We start from the raw sequence: 17896 nt of genomic DNA on the forward strand, positions 1-17896 counted from the left end.
TTCAGTAGCAAGAGAGGGATTTAAGAATTCAGTGACTTAGGTACCAGGACAAAAGATTCTGATTTTATTTGCATCTGTGGGGTCACAAAATTAAGAAGTATTAATGAAAACAAACACCATTATCCAGGTTGTAGTGACGAAGATCAAACAAGGGATGAGGGGAAGGAGGAATGTGTAACGCAGCAAGAGTTTAGTTAAAATCAGGATCAATTTCTTTATCGACGTCAATTTTGGGTGAGTTACTTATCCACCGTAAAGCACTCTGTTTAGAGGCTTTGGTATTTCCATCTGTTTTTTCTTAATGTCACATTGCTGTAATACATACTTATATTTTCTGAATAATAAGTAGTGTCACTGGTGCACAGAAAGAGCTGTACAGAAGGTCAGATCTTCCTCCCCATGCTCTGTGTGGGAGACCTAGTGAGAGCTGGGAGAGTTGGAAGCCCCCATCCCCATGCTAAAGGCTTTACAGCTACTTTGCAGCTATTCTTCTTCAACTAGTGTCCCTGTGAGTTCTCAGCTGTAGGTGTATCTGTGTCCCTGCACCTCTAATCAGAGACTTTAGGTAGCTGTGTCTGTTCAGCCTGCGCACATGTGGTCTGCCTCAAGGCTATCTAGTGCTGCGTAGGTGAATTCCCTTCAGTTCCTGATCGACCACCTTTGGCCTCCAACTGAGCGAGCAGCTGTCTTTTTTTTTTTCTCTGCATCTTCAGCATAAGTAGTTGTTTTTAGTTCTTTTGTTCTTAATAGTTAATGCTTCTGTTTACCCCACTGGGCTAAAGAAAAAGAACTTTAGTTTACGTTTCCAGCCCTTTTGGGAGGATCCTCCTTGTCCCTCCCCACACCCTAGGAGTGTTTAGAGGTTATTCTAACTTCTCTTGGTTTAAAAAAAAAGAGAGAGAAAAGAAGAGGACAGAACATTTTTTTTCTGCATTCTTCACTGCTAGAGGGTGATAGCTCCTACCTCCCTGGGGCATGACTGGTTCTACCAGCTTCAAGAGGTTCCTCCTGTAAGGAGTCGATTTTCTGTAATGGACAGACACTCTCACGGTGTCTGGTGCCTGGGAGAGTCCCATATCCCTCAGAAGTGCTCCCTCTGCCACCAGCTAAAGCTGAGGTCTTGCAAGAACTAGGATCTGAAGTTATGGAGAAGGCACTTCAGCTGCCAGGGGACTCTGATGCCGACCCCGGATCCTCCCTGGAGCCTTCAACTTCAAAGGGAGTAGATCTGCAGAAAAACCAGCAGACTCCTCCCATAAAGGCTCGAGGAAAAAGGGCTCCAAGCACAGTTGGCCTGTCAGAGGGATTCCTCAGTGCGATCAGCCACCTCGGTACTGGTGGCTCCAAAGTACTATACTCAGAAGCATCTGGGTGCCTCCACTGTGAGCTCAGTCGCACTGCCTAGAGAAGAAAGACAAATACCGTATTGCCTCTAAAGGAGTGGCACCAAGTAAACTTGTGTTACCAAATGTGACAAAATTCACATCTAGGGAGTGCTCTGCATCTTCGCAACCATCGGTACCAGAAACATACCGCAGACACTCTCTGTGGTACCAAGTGAGCCAACAATACTGCAAGAGTTACAGTACCCTAGCGACCTGATGGTTGGTTGAAGAAACACAATCACCATTATTCAGTATCAGGACCCCGGTACCGAGCACACCCCGGTGTCCGGAATCATCCTCAGTACCAGGCTGTATGCCACTAATATCTCGGTCAATGCCACCCTTACCCAGTGATGAGCCTGACAGTGACCAGGAGGATGTCATTTGCCTAGCTTCTCACTGTGGCCTGCCATCACAATACAAGGGTCCTCAATTCCATCAAGCTGACCCATGAATGTGCTATGGGCCCCTTGGGCTTCTCTGCCATCCATGCCTTTCCCTCGCCTATGGCTGTGTTAGGATCCTTGGGCAACCTACACATCCCACATGTCAAGGGTGTCCATTGTGTCTCAGAGAGAATCCACCAAATGGTCCCTTCCAGCCTCTCTGTCCAGAGCCTCTGAGCCAGTGGAGGAGGAAGCTTTGGAAGACAGGAAGAAGGACTTGAAGGAGAAGCTACCCCTCCTGAAATCATCTTCTTATCTTCACCAGACTAGGCTGTACTGCACCCCCGCCCCCCTATCACTTGGTGATGATTTTAAGACCAAGAGGGTGGCAGATGAGCTGTAAATTCACCTGCAGGAGGTGACAGACGCTTTGCAAACCGGTGAATATTCTGCACACTGCCTCTTCATCCAGAATTGCCTTCCCAATTAACAAGGTTATTCTAGATCCTGTGAGTCATCTGGCAGACCAGCCTTCATTGCACCAACCTGCGAGAAAGCTGACAAGAAGTACTACATCGCTCCCAAAGAGGCAGACTTTTTGTTTTAAATCTGCAGCCCAACTCAATTGTAGCAGATGTGATTAATGCACATGGCAAACGACATCACGCAAAGTCGACCCCACACAATTGGCATTGGAAGAGACTAGATCTATTTTGGAGGAAGGCACATTCATCAGCGACATTGCAGTTTAGAGTCACGAACTACCAAGCTGCCATCGCCAAATATGATTTTATTAATTATATGAAACTCAGTGTAGTTGTGGATCATCTACCAGAGGTGCAAAAGGAGCAGTTTCAGGCCATTGTCAGAGAGGGCCAGTTAGTAGCTAGAACTGTGCTACAGACAGCACTGGATGCAGCCGATAGAGCAGTCTACTCAGTCTCCATGGCAGTGGTAATGATGCTGGCTTCCTGGTTACTCCTTTCCAGGGTTTCCCAAAGGAGTGCAGACAACAGTGAAAGATCTCATGGTTGAAAGGCACAAGCTCTTTGTGAATAAGATGTACTCCTCTCTGTACACCCTGAAGGATTCCTGGGCCACATTATGTGCTCTGGGAATCTACACTGCAGGACAAAAGAGAAGATACAGCTTTCAACCACAGCAGAGGTCATGACCTCCTCAGTACCCACCATCACAGCACGATTACAAACCGCAGCACAAAAAGCCTACAGTACAAAAGCGGAAGCAATCAGCATCCTAATCCACATCCTCTCTGCCCTCCTCTGCTGAACACTTTTAACGGGTTGGTTGAGGGTCCAAATAGCTTTTTCTTGCAACATCAGATGCCTTGTGCCTGTCATGTCCCTTTGGAAGTCGCCTAGCCCTCTTTCACAGCAGTTGGGACAATATCACCTCCGACAGCTGGGTCTTGGAGATTATTTCAAAGGGTTATGTCATTTAATTCCCTTTCCCTCTTCATCGACCCTTTTCATGAGAACCTACTTCAGCACAAAAGTAGATGTATTACACTTAGGGACCATAGAACCAGTCATTACACAGCTCAGAGGCAAGAAATTCTACTCGTTATTTCCTGATTCCCCAAGGTGAAGGGAGGGTAGAGGCCCATTCTAGATCTAAAGGCACTAAACAAATACGTGAAGGTACAAAAGTTCCAGATGATCACCCTAGCAGCCATTATTCCAGCTCTGGAGTAAGGAGATTGGGTTGCAGCCCTCGACTTACAAGATGCCGACTTCCACATCTCCACCTTCACGAGTCTCATAAGGACAGTCCAGTCCAGCCCCTAGACATCAGCCAGGAGCTTTCTGCAGCTGCTAGGTCATAGGACAGCGTGAACCTTTGTCACTTCAAATACCCAGATGTTCATGAAGTGTCTTCAGATGTGGCTCAGTTCAATCAATTCTCCAAACAGGGAGAGACTAACCAAACTGCTATCAGTGCCCTGCATAGGAAAATACTCTCTGGACAGATGGAAAGACCCATCCAACTTTCGAGCAGGTGTTTGATTTGTGCAACCACCACCACTGCTGACTCTAACAACAGATGCTTCCCTAATAGACTTGGGAGCTCACCTATATGACCAAAAGGTTCAGGGTAAGTGGTCTTCCACAGGAGTGGCCCTCCATATCAATCCTTTGGCGGTAACAGCATTCAGGAACGCCTGTGCACACTTTCTGCCATTCATCAAAAATACCCACACAAAGGTCATAATGGACAATATGACTGTATGTTTTACATAAAAAACCAAGGGGTCGCCAGATCTTTCTCCCTCTGCATGGAAGCACTCAAACTTTGGAATTGGTGCATCCATCACAACGTGCTTATCTCAGCTCTGTATCTGCAGACTGCGACAGCTGACAGTCAGTTGGAACTGTTCTCACGACTTCAGATGGGAACTGAACTCAGAGGTGCTTTGCTACATATTCACCCTTTGGGGAACCTTGACTACAGATCTTTTCACTACTTACTGAAACAAGAAACGTCCTCGCTACTACTCCAGGGCTGGACTGGGGATACATTCACTGGGAAATGCACTCATCCTCCTATGGAACAGGGACCTTTAGTATGCCTTTCCCCCATTCCCTCTCTATCTAAAGTCCTGTTGAAAATCCGATGAGACAAAGTGAGAATTATTCTGATTGTCCCCTTCTGGACAAGACAAGTCTGATTCCCTTACCAGACACACATGACGCTATGCCCTCCGGTTCCCCTTTGGCCCATTCCTCAGTTGCTCTCTCAAAACAACAGGATGATCCTTCACCTCAATCTGCAGATCCTCTACCTCCATGGCTGACTCCTTCGTGGTTCCAAGACTAAGAGGTAGAGTACTCTGACGAGATGAAAAATGTGTTGCTATACAGCCAAAAGTTAACCACTTAACGGACTTCCCTACAAAAATGGAAGAAATTACAAATTTGGTGTCATTCTAAGCACATATACCAGGCCTTGTCCTCTCTCTCTCTGGTTTTAGACCTCAAGAGGTCAAAACTCTCGCTCCACTCTCTTCAAGTACATTTTGCAGTTGTAACGGCCTTCCACCATCAAGTAGACAGATACTCCGTGTTCGCTCACCCGCTGATGCATAGATTCCTTACGGCGTTGGTAACCTCTTCCTGCATATGAGACCACCCTCTCTGACCTGGGATCTGAACCTAGAATTAGACTTCCCTCTGAGCCCACGGCAACTTGCTCTCTCTTTCACCTGTCCATGAAGACAGCATTTCTAATTGCCGTCACCTCAGGCAGGTGCATAGGAGAAATTGCGATCCTGATGGTACACCCCCTATTCATGGTCTTTTTTAAAGACGAAGTTACCCTGAGGCTGCATCCCAAGTTTCTCCCTAATGACTGAGGTCTTTCTTTCATTCGCAGAGGGACACAAAGGCTCCATGATATTGGCTCAGAGATTACCCAAAAGGGTCTTGGGTTGCATTAATCTCTGTTATCAAGGACTCAACCTGTTGCCTCCGTACAGAGTCTGTTGGCGCTCCACAAGGTCAATTTCTACCTCGGTTGCACTCTTTAAAGATGTCTCTATCTTGGAAATCTGCAGAGTAGCAACTTGAGCCTCTGCCCGCACTTTCACAGAACATTATGTGATCGCTGGAGATTCAGCCTCTGACATCATCTTCGGCTCCTCAGTACTCTCCGTAGTAACAGACTCCACTCCAAAGCCCCAGCCCTCCATGGGGGATACTGCTGTGAATTCACCAATGGTGAAGCACCAATAGGGACACTATTCAAATAATAAAAAGTTACCTTGTGCAGTAACTGAGGCTCTTTGAGGGGTGTGTCCCTATGGGTGCTTTACAACCTGCCCTTCTCCCCTATACTTCAGAGTTCTCAATATGGGGCTCTGTGGTAGAGAAGGAACTGAGGGGGGTTTGCCTATGCTGTGCTAGAAAGCCTCGAGGCAGACCATGAGGGAGGGAGAGTGCATTTGCGAGCTGAACAGACCTAAAATCTCCAATTAGAGCCACAGGGTCACAAATGCACCTGCAGTGGTGCACCCGTAGGGGAACACATCTTGAAGAACCATCCTTACTGCAGAAGGTGAGTAACTTCCTCTTTCTACGGCCTCTGGGCTGCAGTAGTGACTACAGACCTCAGCTTGCAGACCTACTGACTTGCTCTTCCCTTAGCCACCTGTCTCAGAGACAACCACCTTGGAGCAGTGCCCCATGGAATCTATGGTATGAGGAGTCCCTCTGCTCTGGTTTCCTATGGCCTGCTCTGAGTGCAGTTGTTACAATTGCTTCTTGTACTGCAGTACTGCACAGATGCTCGCTGTGCTAAGCACTGTGCAAACACATGTTAAAGGACAGTCCCTGCCCCCAAAAGCTTACAATCTCAGTTAAGACAATTAGTAACAAGTGCATATAGCAGACAACTGAAGGAGAGAGAGGATGAAGGTAACCGTGCTAGGAACGTGTGGGTGTTGTGACAAAGTTCCTCCTCTACCTTGGTGGGTCCTGCGCTTATTGGCAGATTTGCTAACCTCAGTGATCTTCCCCACAGTCTGGGTCAACTCCTCCTGTGTCTGATCAGGAGTTGGGAGGTTTGGGGGAAACCTGGGCCCGCTCTCTACTCCGGGTTCCAGCCCAGTGCCCTGTGGATTGCAGCTGTCTATAGTGCCTCCTGTAACAGCTGCATGACAGCTACACCTCCCTGGGCTACTTCCCCATGGTCTCCTCCAAACACCTTCTTTATCCTCACCACAGGACCTTCCTCCTGGTGTCTGATAATGCTCATACTCCTTAGTCCTCCAGCAGCACACCCTCTCTCACTTTCAGCTCCTTGCGCCTCTTGCTCCCAGCTCCTCACACGCACTTCCTCTCTTCTGGCTCCCTCCTCCCTGACTGGAGTGAGCTCCTTTTTAAAGCCAAGTGCCCTGATTAGCCTGCCTTGATTGGCTGCAGGTGTTCTAATCAGCCTGTCCGCCTTAATTGGTTCTAGCAGGTTCCTGATTACTCTAGTGCAGCCCCTGCTCTGGTCACTCGGAACAGAAAACTACTCATCCAGTGACCAGTATATTTTCCCTCTACCAGACTCCTGTACCCCACTGGCCTGGGTCTGTCACAGTACATATCAAACCCATGTGACAGCCACCAAGTGTCCAGTCATCTTTCCTCTCCCCTCCCCCACTACAAATAAATACTCCCAGAAACATTAAGGACATCATTGATCCCTGCTGGCCACTTGCCTAGCTACTCTGTTGGAAACATATTGTACATTTCACAGCAGGAGTGAGTTTCACTGCTTTTTGGGTCTCACGTTGCCCATGGCAGGGGGAGAGGTTAATTAATGCTCATGGGACAAATAAGATTCAGTTCAAATAAGCACCCAGATGGATCTTTATTCAGACTTTGAGTCTGCAAAACGTGGGGTTCCAGCAAGAACGGCCTTTCGTGTGGCATTTTGGCATTTCTGCCTGTCCTCTCAGGTGGTAGCAGGCCGTCCTGAGGGATGTGAAAATGAAAAATAAGAAATAAGACAGAGGGATGATAATGCAAAACCTCCTTGCTTGGCATTAGGTTTAGTCACACATTGCATGAAGGCTTAGCTCACTTTTTATTGTAAAACTGAACCAGTTTGCTCATTCCTGGCTCCTGTTGTTTGTCAGATACTGTGCACATAACTGTCCGGGCACTGCAAAGCTAACTCAACCTGTGCAATAAAGAATTTTAAGCACATGCTCTACTTTAAGCATAAGAGCTCTCTCACTGGGACTACTCACATGCTTCCAGTTAAGCACCTGCTCAAGTTCTCTAATGTTCTCCCTTTGGGAGCGCTAGTCAGCAAACTAAGAAGAAATAGAACCTGCTGTTGAGACTGCCTCTGATGAAAAGTGACTGACTGGAATGAGATCATGGTCTGAGAGTTTGGATAGAAAAACAAGCATTACTGTGACCTAGGCGTCTGATTTATTTTATCTCCTACAGACTTTCGACCTGTTTGCTATGAGGAACCCCAGCACTGGTGCTCAGTTGCCTACTATGAACTCAACAACCGAGTAGGGGAGACTTTCCAGGCTTCTTCTCGGAGTATTCTTATAGATGGATTCACGGATCCTTCAAATAACAAGAACCGATTCTGTCTTGGACTGCTCTCTAATGTCAACAGGAATTCTACTATAGAAAACACCAGGCGACACATAGGTAAAGGTAAGAGCAAATTCTCTCTTATTGGTAAGGAACAGAGCTTGGAAGAATGTCCATGGTCTAGAACTAGAAAAGTCTGTCTGTCCATTGTATCTGTCTATGTACCTAACCAACATGAATGTAAAACCACCTGCTTGGATTTTTTCTGAAGCAGTAGATGAGGCACCGGCTCTTCGCTGGAAAGAGGGTAGCTTTACAAAGGTTATTCACTTGGGCTACATGGAACCCATCATTAAAAACAAAACTTTGCTCTAACTTAGAAGCATGTGTTTTCATTTGTATTTATCAGAACATCTGGCAACTGAGAATATTGCCATTGAAATGTCACTAAAAAAAATAATTATTGGTGCCTTGCTGCTGGTTCTTCTATCACTAAAAAGCAGGTGGAGATAGACAACACGCTAACTAGCTGAGCTATACATTTAGATAGCACTGCTAACGTTTCCTCTGTTGCTTTTTTCCTCTGGTTAAGGAAACAAGTCCAGTCTGATTCTGTGTTTCTGGGAACTTTTGCCAGTTAAATCTAGGAGAAATCTAAGGTTCTTTTTCAAGTGATTGCCCACATGTATTCCACTTCTGGTGAAGTGCACATGTGCTCCATACACGCGACTGAATTATTTTGGCCAGCAGTGTCCATTGGGGCCATGTCTGTGCTCTGTATGCCCTCATGTCCCCCTGCTGAGGCCAGAAAGAGCAGAGCAGGTCCAGCCATCCCATCAGTTCCTTCTGACCGCCTGTGGCAGTAAGACAGAACCCCTGCAGTGTCCGCTTCACTGTGCATTTGTGACTTTGCCTACTCGTGTATATAAATTAATTGTAGATAACGTCATTAGTATACTTGTCATTTTTCTCTTACACCTGCTAGCTTTAAAACCAATACTTTTTTTTTTTTAAGTGTCCTTAGAGGCTTCTCTGGTACCAAGATTTAACTGCTGTACCTGAAACAAAATCCCTGGAGTTCAAAACTTGCCCCTCCTGTGATGCAACTATTCTGCTCAATGATGAGCATTTTAGGTGTCTTTTTGCCTTGGAGAGGGGCACATCCCCATCAGAATTTCAATCTGCCCACCCCTTCTCCAGGAAGACACACAAGGCTGCTTCTTGCTGCAGCTCATCTATGTTAGCAAGTTCCAAATTGGGTAAAACTTGCCAAGTCGCCAGTAGTTAGTGGAAACTTCTGGTTTGTGGCAGCCAGGTTGCTGGTCACCTCCTTGATCTGTCTTGCTTTTCCTCCCTGGGAGCTTGGCATCTGGACATCCCAGATTGCCTGAAGTTTTTGCAGTTGTTGCTCCGACAGAGATTTGACAGCCCTCAGCCCTTTCTGGGAATCCTCCAGATGCTGCTGTAATTTCTTTTGTGAAGCTTCCAGGTCTTGTTTTAAATTCCTTTGTGAAAACTCCAGCTCTGGTTTTATGTCTTGTTTACAATCCCACTGGCCATTTTTGATTCTGCAAGCATCTCCTTTTTTTGTTCCATCTTGGTTTAACAGGAATCTAGCTCAGAGTCTCTCTCTGTCCTTGGAAACTGGAAGCCACTCTTGGCATCCATGTGGCCCCTTTTCAACCCAAGCGGCTTGTCACATTATGGGGCCCTGGGGATGTTCCAGCTGGAAGTAGAAGCTGATGGATTCTGATATTCTCTTTGATGCAGTCTTGTTTATTTACTAGGAATGTACAAAGTCCTCCTTCTCCAAATGGAGGAGGAACCCAGAACAAAAGGAGCAGTTTCTTAGTTTACAGCTCCAAGCCTCTTTAGTCCACAGCCCCCAAAAATCTCTCTAGCTTTTTCCAGAGTCACATGGTGTTCATAGGTTACTGCTTGGCCTTCTTGCTTTTTTGCACCCCTCCCCCCCGCCCCCGCCCCCGTTCTTGTCTTTTTTCAGTCTTGTATCACTTCTGCCATTACTCTCCCTCCCCTATACACACCTACCCAAAACAATACTCAGCCGAAAGCTTTTGGGTGGATTCACACTCTCCTTGTATCTTAGGGCATGGCTACACTTGCAGACCTAGAGCGCTTTGAGTTAAAACAGCCTTCGTAGAGCGCAGTAGGGAAACCGCTGCAGCCTGTCCACACTGACAGCTTCCAGTGCGCTGGCTTGGCCACATTTGCGGCACTTGCAGCGGCATTGGGAGCGGTGCATTATGGGCAGCTATCTCAGCATGCAAGTGACTGCAACGTGCTTTTCAAATGGGACGGGTGGGGTGGATTGTGACAGGGAGTGTGTTTGTGTGTATGTGGGGGGAGAGAGAGTAGGGTTTTAGGGGGGCTGAGAGCATGTCAGCATGCTGTCTTGTAAGTTCAGACAGCAGCAGACCTCCCCTCCCTCCCCACCCCCCGCCTCTCTCTCTCACACACAGCATTCCACAGTAACGGCTTGCGTGCCAGCTGTTAGAAACGGAGCTTTGAAAGGGCATTTCCGCATTCCTACAGGAGTTCAAAACAATGACAAGAGTGGCCACTTTACTTTAGGAGATTATGGTACATTTTCAAAGGCCAATCAGAGCGCAGTAATGCAACACCTTGTTCAAACTGATGCCCGGGCATTGTAGCCAAGGCGCAACAAACATTATTCCTCTCCCTGAGGTGGAGTACCAGCAGCGCTGTAGTCGTGGAGTCAGAGCGCTCTACATGCCTTGGCAGTGTGGACAAGTAGTGAGCTAGTATGCCCGGGGCTCCTTTTATTGCGCTGTAACTTGCAAGTGTAGCCAAGCCCAAAGATGGGAGTTTATGCTCATAGACATGTTAATTGAAGAGTGGGTTCACACCTGTCAGTCTCAATGGGGGTTTAACTCAACCCACAATAAGGATTCACCCAGCTCATAACAATATCTTCCTGCCACTTCCGTGACCAGCAAACCTTCTCAAAATAAAACAAAACATGGAGTTTTGGATTTTCTTCTCCCTCTTCATAGACCACTGCTTTCTTCTTTGTTTCTTCTCTCTCTGAGGGAATCAGAGTAATTGGGACATTTTAATGCCTAATACCAGCTCTGATCTTGTCCCGTAGGCTCCAGGGCTATGTCTGCACTACCACTTTTGACATAGCTACTGCCGCTTGTGTAGGCAATTTTATTATGTCGATAGGAGAGCTCTCCCACAGGCATAGAGAAGCTACACAAGTGATCTTACAGCAGCACAGCTGCACTGACACAGTGTAGACATGGCCTAAGGTTCAGTTAAAACGGGCTCCTACCGTCTGCTGAAATCAACAAAAGTTAGAAGCCTAAATGCCTTTGTGGATTTGAGCCTAATGATCTTCTGTTCTGTGACTGGTCCTCTTTCTTGTTCACACAATCTTGAATCAGCACTTGCCATGAAATGACTGAGATTGGACTGGAAACCAGGAACTCCTGAATTCTGTTTCTGTCTCTGCCACTAAGTCACTTGGATGAGTTGCTGAACCTCTGTGTGTTGTTTTCCTCTCCGTAAAGCTGAAATAATAACTTATCTAACTGGCATTAGTTGTCTGAGGATTTAGTAGTTAAGAATCCGAATGGCACTTAGAAGATCTAAAACAATGTATGAGTAATGATGTTGACATTTAGTCTTATAAAAGTTTTGATATAGGTCACTGATGCATTGGCAGGCCAACAGCAGAAACAGGGAAGAAATGTGAGATACAAATTTGGCTCTGCTACAGAAAAATAAGCAACCCACCTCTACTACAAGTGTTTCCAGGAGAATTCTAGTCTTTTAAATAATCTCTCCTTTCCTGATTGGGATCCAGAATAATCAATAAACATACATGGCCCTGTTGGTATACAACTGCCTCTATTGCAGTCTGCATTTTAAAAAACAAACAAATTCTGAAGTGTTCAGTTATGGATTTCCCCCTTCCATTGGAATGGCTTCTGCTGGAGGACATAAAACAGCCAAATTGAACCGGACGATTCCCCGCTGAAGATACACTCAAGATTTTTCAGGTTGTAATTTATTTAGTTGCAGTAGAAAGCTTCTGACCAGGACTTACATTAAGCAATGATCAGCTAAACTACATTTCCTTTTCTTTTCTTTTTTTAAATGAGGGTCCAACTGAATACAACTCTCAGTTGCCCTACCCAGTTCCCAGTCTCAAAACAGTATTTTAATTGTTTCTAATCCAGTCTTGAGACTGAATGATTGAATATGGTGAAGGCCCAAGCCAAGTAACAAATCTGATATGCTTGATACAAAAACCAGCAAATCTGAAGACCAAATGCAGGGATGCCATTCCTCGGCCTCCCACCTTTCTATATATTGTCCTTTGGAACAGTTAGGATGTTGTGATGCTTTGTGAAACCCCAAATAGTTAATATTTCTTTTTGAACAGTGGCAATGAGATAGTCGTCCAGTTCCAGTTCATCTGAAAATAAATACAAAGACTGTATATGAACATACGCTAGTAGTGTGTTGTAAATCCATAAACAGCAATTGCTAGGCCTCTCATGGTTAAAATTCTCATTTGAGGCAGCTAGTTCCTGTGAGTTTCTGCCCAAAAGGGAAGAGAGGGAATGATCTCCAGAGCAAGAAGAAAATGTGGTAAACACTAATGGTTCTCATCTGTTCAGATTTGAAGATCTGTCTGTGTTGATTTAAAAATCCTAGAACCTTACATTAGGAATCTACTCAAATGAAGAAAGCTAATTGTCCATGGAGGATCCTGATCCAGCCGAAACCTTTAATTTCTCTGCATTTCCCTATTCATCTAACTTGAAAGGAAAATGCCCAGGAGGGGAAATGCCCTAAGCACAGGACTGCAGGACAGGTCCAATGATACATAGCTCCTAAAGCAGACAGACAGATGAAAGCTGTTGAAATGGATACAACTATCTCTTCTGTTAACAGAAAAAATAGTGAGTAAACAAGATTAGGTCACTAGGATAAGTGTATGTAATAGAATTGTCATCCAGTGTACCAACATGAAATTGTTTCCTGGAAATACCACATCAAAGCAAGTAATAATCCAGAGCACAGTGCAATTATCTGATAGAAATTGGTCCAATTTAAGCAGTCAAACTTCAAAGATAGACATGAGGCTTCTGATCTGTTTACTTTGTAGTACCGAAAAGATCTGGAGGATTCGAGGGTGCTGGATCTCAGGGATCTGAAAAGATGAAGGAAATCCCATAAAAGCATGGGAACTCCTGTTTTGGGGATTCTGGAAGTGAGTACAGCCAACTGGCTATCACTGAAAGTGCTTGTCTCCAGTGAATGCACATTGGAGAAATGGAAATACTTTCCAGCATTTTAGTTTTATAATATTCATGTTTTTTTTAAAAATCCGCAACAATAAAACACTGTCACCTAAATTTTCAGAAGTGACTTATGAGTTCGATTGTCTTTCATGTTGGATGCTCAGTCTGAGGTACCTTTAAAGGGATTTGATTTTCAGAGAGTGGGTGCTCTGCATTTTCTGAAAACCAGATCCTTTAAGTTGTCTCAAGTTGGGCACCCAAAGTTACTAGCATCTGCCACAGTAGATATTTCTATTCCTAGTTTTCTCTTCCTGCCCTGAGGCTGGTCAGTGGCAGTGTTCTCGCTCTGTTTGCCTATATCACATACTTTATTGCCCTGTCACTGTAGTGTCTGAGCAGCTCACTAACATTACATATACTTATGCGCACAGCACCCCTGTTGTTCCCACTTTACAGATGGACAAAAAAAAAAGGCACAGAGGCTTGTCTTCATTGCAACAGGTGGTTCCACAGTTACGACACTTGAGCTAGGTTAGCTTGAGTGAGAGCAGCCACAGTGAGCTAGAGATTAACTCTAGCCTAGTGCTTGTGCAACATTAATTTGGCTTCCTTATGCATGTGTGTTTGATACAGGCTTTAATTAGGTGATCATATAGTGTGTTTTCCACAGAACCCATCTCATTCAATGCACAGGCTGGACCTGCTCTGGAAATGAATCAGGGCTGTGTAGTGAAGGCAACTGTTGTCTGTATGACTCCTGCTTCATTTATTGCCAAAGTTGGAAGGTGTGTGGTGAATGAGACAGGGAACTACATGAAAAGAAAGCAGGGTCTCATGTTGAAGGCAGTTGAATGCTGCCCTGAAAAATTGGATTCTGCCTCTGCCCCAGTGCTCCTTTGTGATGTTGGAACTCATAAAGTACTATATAATACTAAGTAGGTCTGTCAAGCGATTAAAAAAAATAATTGTGATTAATCGCGCGATTAAAAAATTAATCATTTATTTAAATATTTTTGCATATTTTCTACATTTTCAAATATATTGATTCAGTTACAACACATAGTACAAAATGTACAGTGCTCACTTTATATTATTTTTATTACAAATATTTGCACTGTAAAAAAACCAAAAGAAATAGTATTTTTCAATTCACCTAATACCAGTGCTGTAGTGCAATCTCTTTATCATAAAAGTTGAACTTACAAATGTAGAATTATTTACAAAAAATAACTGCACTCAAAAATAAAACAACGTAAAACTTTAGAGCCTACAAGTCCACCCAGTCCTACTTCTTGTTTATCCAATCGCTCAAACAAGTTTGTTTACATTTGCAGGAGATAATGCTGCCACCTTCTTGTTTTACAATGTCACCTGAAAGTAAGGACAGGTGTTCACATGGCACGGTTGTAGCCAGCATCACAAGATATTTACGTGCCAGATGCATTAAAAATTCATATGTCCCTTCATGCTTCAACCACCATTCCAGAGGACATGCGTCCATGCTGATGACAGGTTCTGCTCAATAACAATCCAAAGCAGTGTGGACTGACGCACGTTCATTTTCATTATCTGAGTCAGATGACACCAGTAGAAGGTTGATTTTCTTTTTTGGTAGTTCGGGTTCTGAAGTTTCTGCATTGGAGAGTTGCTCTTTTAACTCTTCTGAAAGGATGTTCCACACCTCGTCCCTCTCAGATTTTGGAAGGCACTTCAGATTCTTGAACCTTGGGTCAAGTGCCGTAGCTATCTTTAGAAATCTCACATTGGTACCTTCTTTGCATTTTGTCAAACCTGCAGTGAGGCAAATACTCACCAGCAACCGCACAATACACAACAGAAACACCAACCCAGAAACCATCCCTTGCAACAAACCCCATTGCCAACTCTGTCCACATATCTATTCAGGTGACACCATGACAGGACCTAACCACATCAGCCACACCATAAGGTGCTCGTTCACTTGCACATCTACTAATGTGATCTGTGCCATCATTTGGCAGCAATGCCCCTCTGCCATGTACATTGGCCAAACTGGACAGTCTCTCCGCAAAAGAATAAATGGACACAGAACAGATGTCAAGAATTATAACATTAAGAAACCAGTGGGAGAGCATTTTAACCTCCCTGGACACTTAATTTCAGACTTAAAAGTGGCAATTCAACAAAAAAACTTCAAAAACAGACTTTAATGAGAATCTGCAGAACTGGAATTCATTTGTAAACTTGAGACCATCAAATTAGGCCTGAATAAAGACTGAGAATGGCTGGGTCACTACAGGAAGTAATCTCCCATCAACTGTTGAGTATGGGCCATCCACCCTGATGAAATTGGCATCATTAGCACTACAAAAAGTAATTTTTACTCTGTTGACATTCACACCTTCTTGTCAACGATTGGGAATAGGACACATCCACCCTAATTGAATCATTGATCCTCCACTTGGTAAGGCAACTTCCATCTTTTCTTGTGCTGTATATTTATGCCTGCCTACTGTAACTTTCACTCCATACATCTGAAGAAGTGGCTTATTAGCGCTTATGCTCTAATACATTTGTTAGTCTTTAAGGTGCCACAAAACTCTTCGTTGTTTTTGTTCTTAAAACGAGCAACATCTGAGACTGCTATAACATGAAATATATGGCAGAATGCGAGTAAAACAGAGAAGACATGCAATTCTCCCCCAAGGAGTTCAGTCACAAATTTAATTAACACACTTTTTTTAAAACAAGCACCATCAGCATGGAAGCATGTCCTCTGGAACTGTGGCCAAGCATAAAGGGGCATGTGAATGTTTAGCATATCTGACACATAAATACCTTGCAATGCTGGCTACAAAATTCCTATGCGAATGCCTGTTCTCACTTTCAGGTGACATTGTAACTAATAAGCGGGCAGCATTATCTCCTGTAAATGTAAACAAACTTGTTTGAGTGATTGTCTGAACAAAAAGTAGGACTAAGTGGACTTGTAGGCTCTAAAGTTTTACATTGTTTTGTTTTTGAGTGCAGTTATGGAACAAAAAAAAATCTACATTTGTAAGTTGAACTTTCACGATTGAGATTTTACTACAGTGCTTGTATGAGGGGAATTGAAAAATAGTATTTCTTTTGATTACAAATATTTGCACTGTAAAAATGTTCAAAAATAATATAAAGTGAGCACTGTACACTTTGTATTCTGTGTTGTAATTGAAATCAATATATTTAAAAATGTAGAAAAACATCCAAAATATTTAATAACTACTGAATGACTGCTCAGTAAGAGAGCACCATCCATTCTGTGTACTGAATGAGGCATTGGGAGTGCAGGGGAGGAAATTAAGACTCCACAGGCAACCATAATTCTGGCATTTCCTAACTTTGTAGTATGCTGATTTTGCAGCCTTAATGTTCTTTTGGTGTAATTTTTTTTTGTTTTTTGTTTTGTATGGAATATAATTGTGATATGTTACATTTAAAGTATATGTATGTAGATGTTTATATGTATCAGTAGCAATATTTTATTATTTTATATAGGAAATTTGTGACTTTACAATAACTACCATTAGGGTGATATACAGGAATTACACAGATGAAGTAATAATTGGCTGGTATCTGTATGTAGGACTAGGTGTCCGTCCCTCCCCCTCAGCCTCCAAGGGAGGCCATGCCCTCTTGCTCCTGGGCCTCTGGCAAGACAAGGGTTAGTGGGGGACTAGCAGTCCCTGAGGCCATGGCTCTCTAAGCAGGGCCAGGCAGCAAGTAGTCCAGGGCTCTGGCCTCAGGCAGGGCAGAGAACCGAGTGGTCTAACAAGCTCAGCCCCTCAGGCAGGGTAGAGCAACAAGCAATCTAATTCCTGGCCCAGCTCCAGAGGACAGCTCTGGAGTTTTTCTGGCCAGGACTGCACTGGGGTTCTGAGTATCCACCTGGAGGAGGGATGACAGGACCTGGTCTGCCTCCAAAGCTGGTCCATGTCTCCCACCTCCAGGCCCTGCAGAGTCTCCTTCATGGTGCAGGTAGTCCGGCGTGGAGCACTTTGGTGCACGCCTTCCTCCGCCACCTCTGAGGGCTCTGATACGACCAGCAGCTCCTCCTTCTCCGCCCAAGAGGCCTTTCATGAGACCTTTCCGAGCTGCCCGCCTTCTACTAGGACCTCCTCCAGACCTAGAAGCTGTTTTTGGCAACCAGCTTCGTGTGCAGGGGGCAGAGTCTCCCTCAGTGCGCTGGAGGCTGGTCCTGACAGAAACCACCAGGATTGGAGACGACCTGGACTACAACGGGGGGACTTGGAGGATCCCCAGGTGCTTGGTCAACGCCTGGGGCTCTCCACCCTTCTGACCCCCCTGCGCATACTCCAGGAGGTGGGGGCGGCCTTATCGACATCTTCTCTCGTTTTCCTGCAGCGGGCCCTGTGAGAGGGAGCTCCCTGCCCGCCCCTCACCCCGGGCCCTCCGGACCTTTTTATCAGGCTCCTGTTCCGTGAGCTCCCCCAGAACCCACCCGTTTACAGTCCTATCCAGCTGGGTACCCTGCAGCTGGTCTGCTTTCGAACTGCGCCTAGGGATCAACTGTACACGCTCATGCTCACACGTTGCATTTCCTCACCCTCGTGTCCCGCCCCAACATCAAATGGCTTTACTACTTTCCACCTGTAGAGGGTGAGGAGCCCTGGTGGGCCAACCTCTATTCCACCTTGGTCCCTTGGCCTGCTGGGGACATCGGTTGGCAGGTCTTTCCACGGAGCTGTGAGCATGGGCGTGTATCTGGCGCAGTTCACCCCCATTCC

General features: G+C 45.1%; 1 protein-coding gene across 3 annotated transcripts in view; it reads left to right on the plus strand.

Annotated features, from left to right (window-relative positions):
* SMAD9 (SMAD family member 9) overlaps positions 1-17896 on the plus strand; it is a 76906-nt gene that overhangs the window by 51805 nt on the left and 7205 nt on the right. For all 3 annotated transcript variants that reach the window (XM_050937262.1, XM_050937263.1, XM_050937264.1), the window contains one exon: positions 7735-7956. In XM_050937262.1, coding sequence (XP_050793219.1) covers positions 7735-7956 — 222 coding nt within the window. The remainder of the gene's footprint in view (positions 1-7734; positions 7957-17896) is intronic.

This window comes from Gopherus flavomarginatus, chromosome 1, assembly GCF_025201925.1.
Source record: "Gopherus flavomarginatus isolate rGopFla2 chromosome 1, rGopFla2.mat.asm, whole genome shotgun sequence".
In the NCBI taxonomy this organism is placed as follows: domain Eukaryota; kingdom Metazoa; phylum Chordata; order Testudines; family Testudinidae; genus Gopherus; species Gopherus flavomarginatus.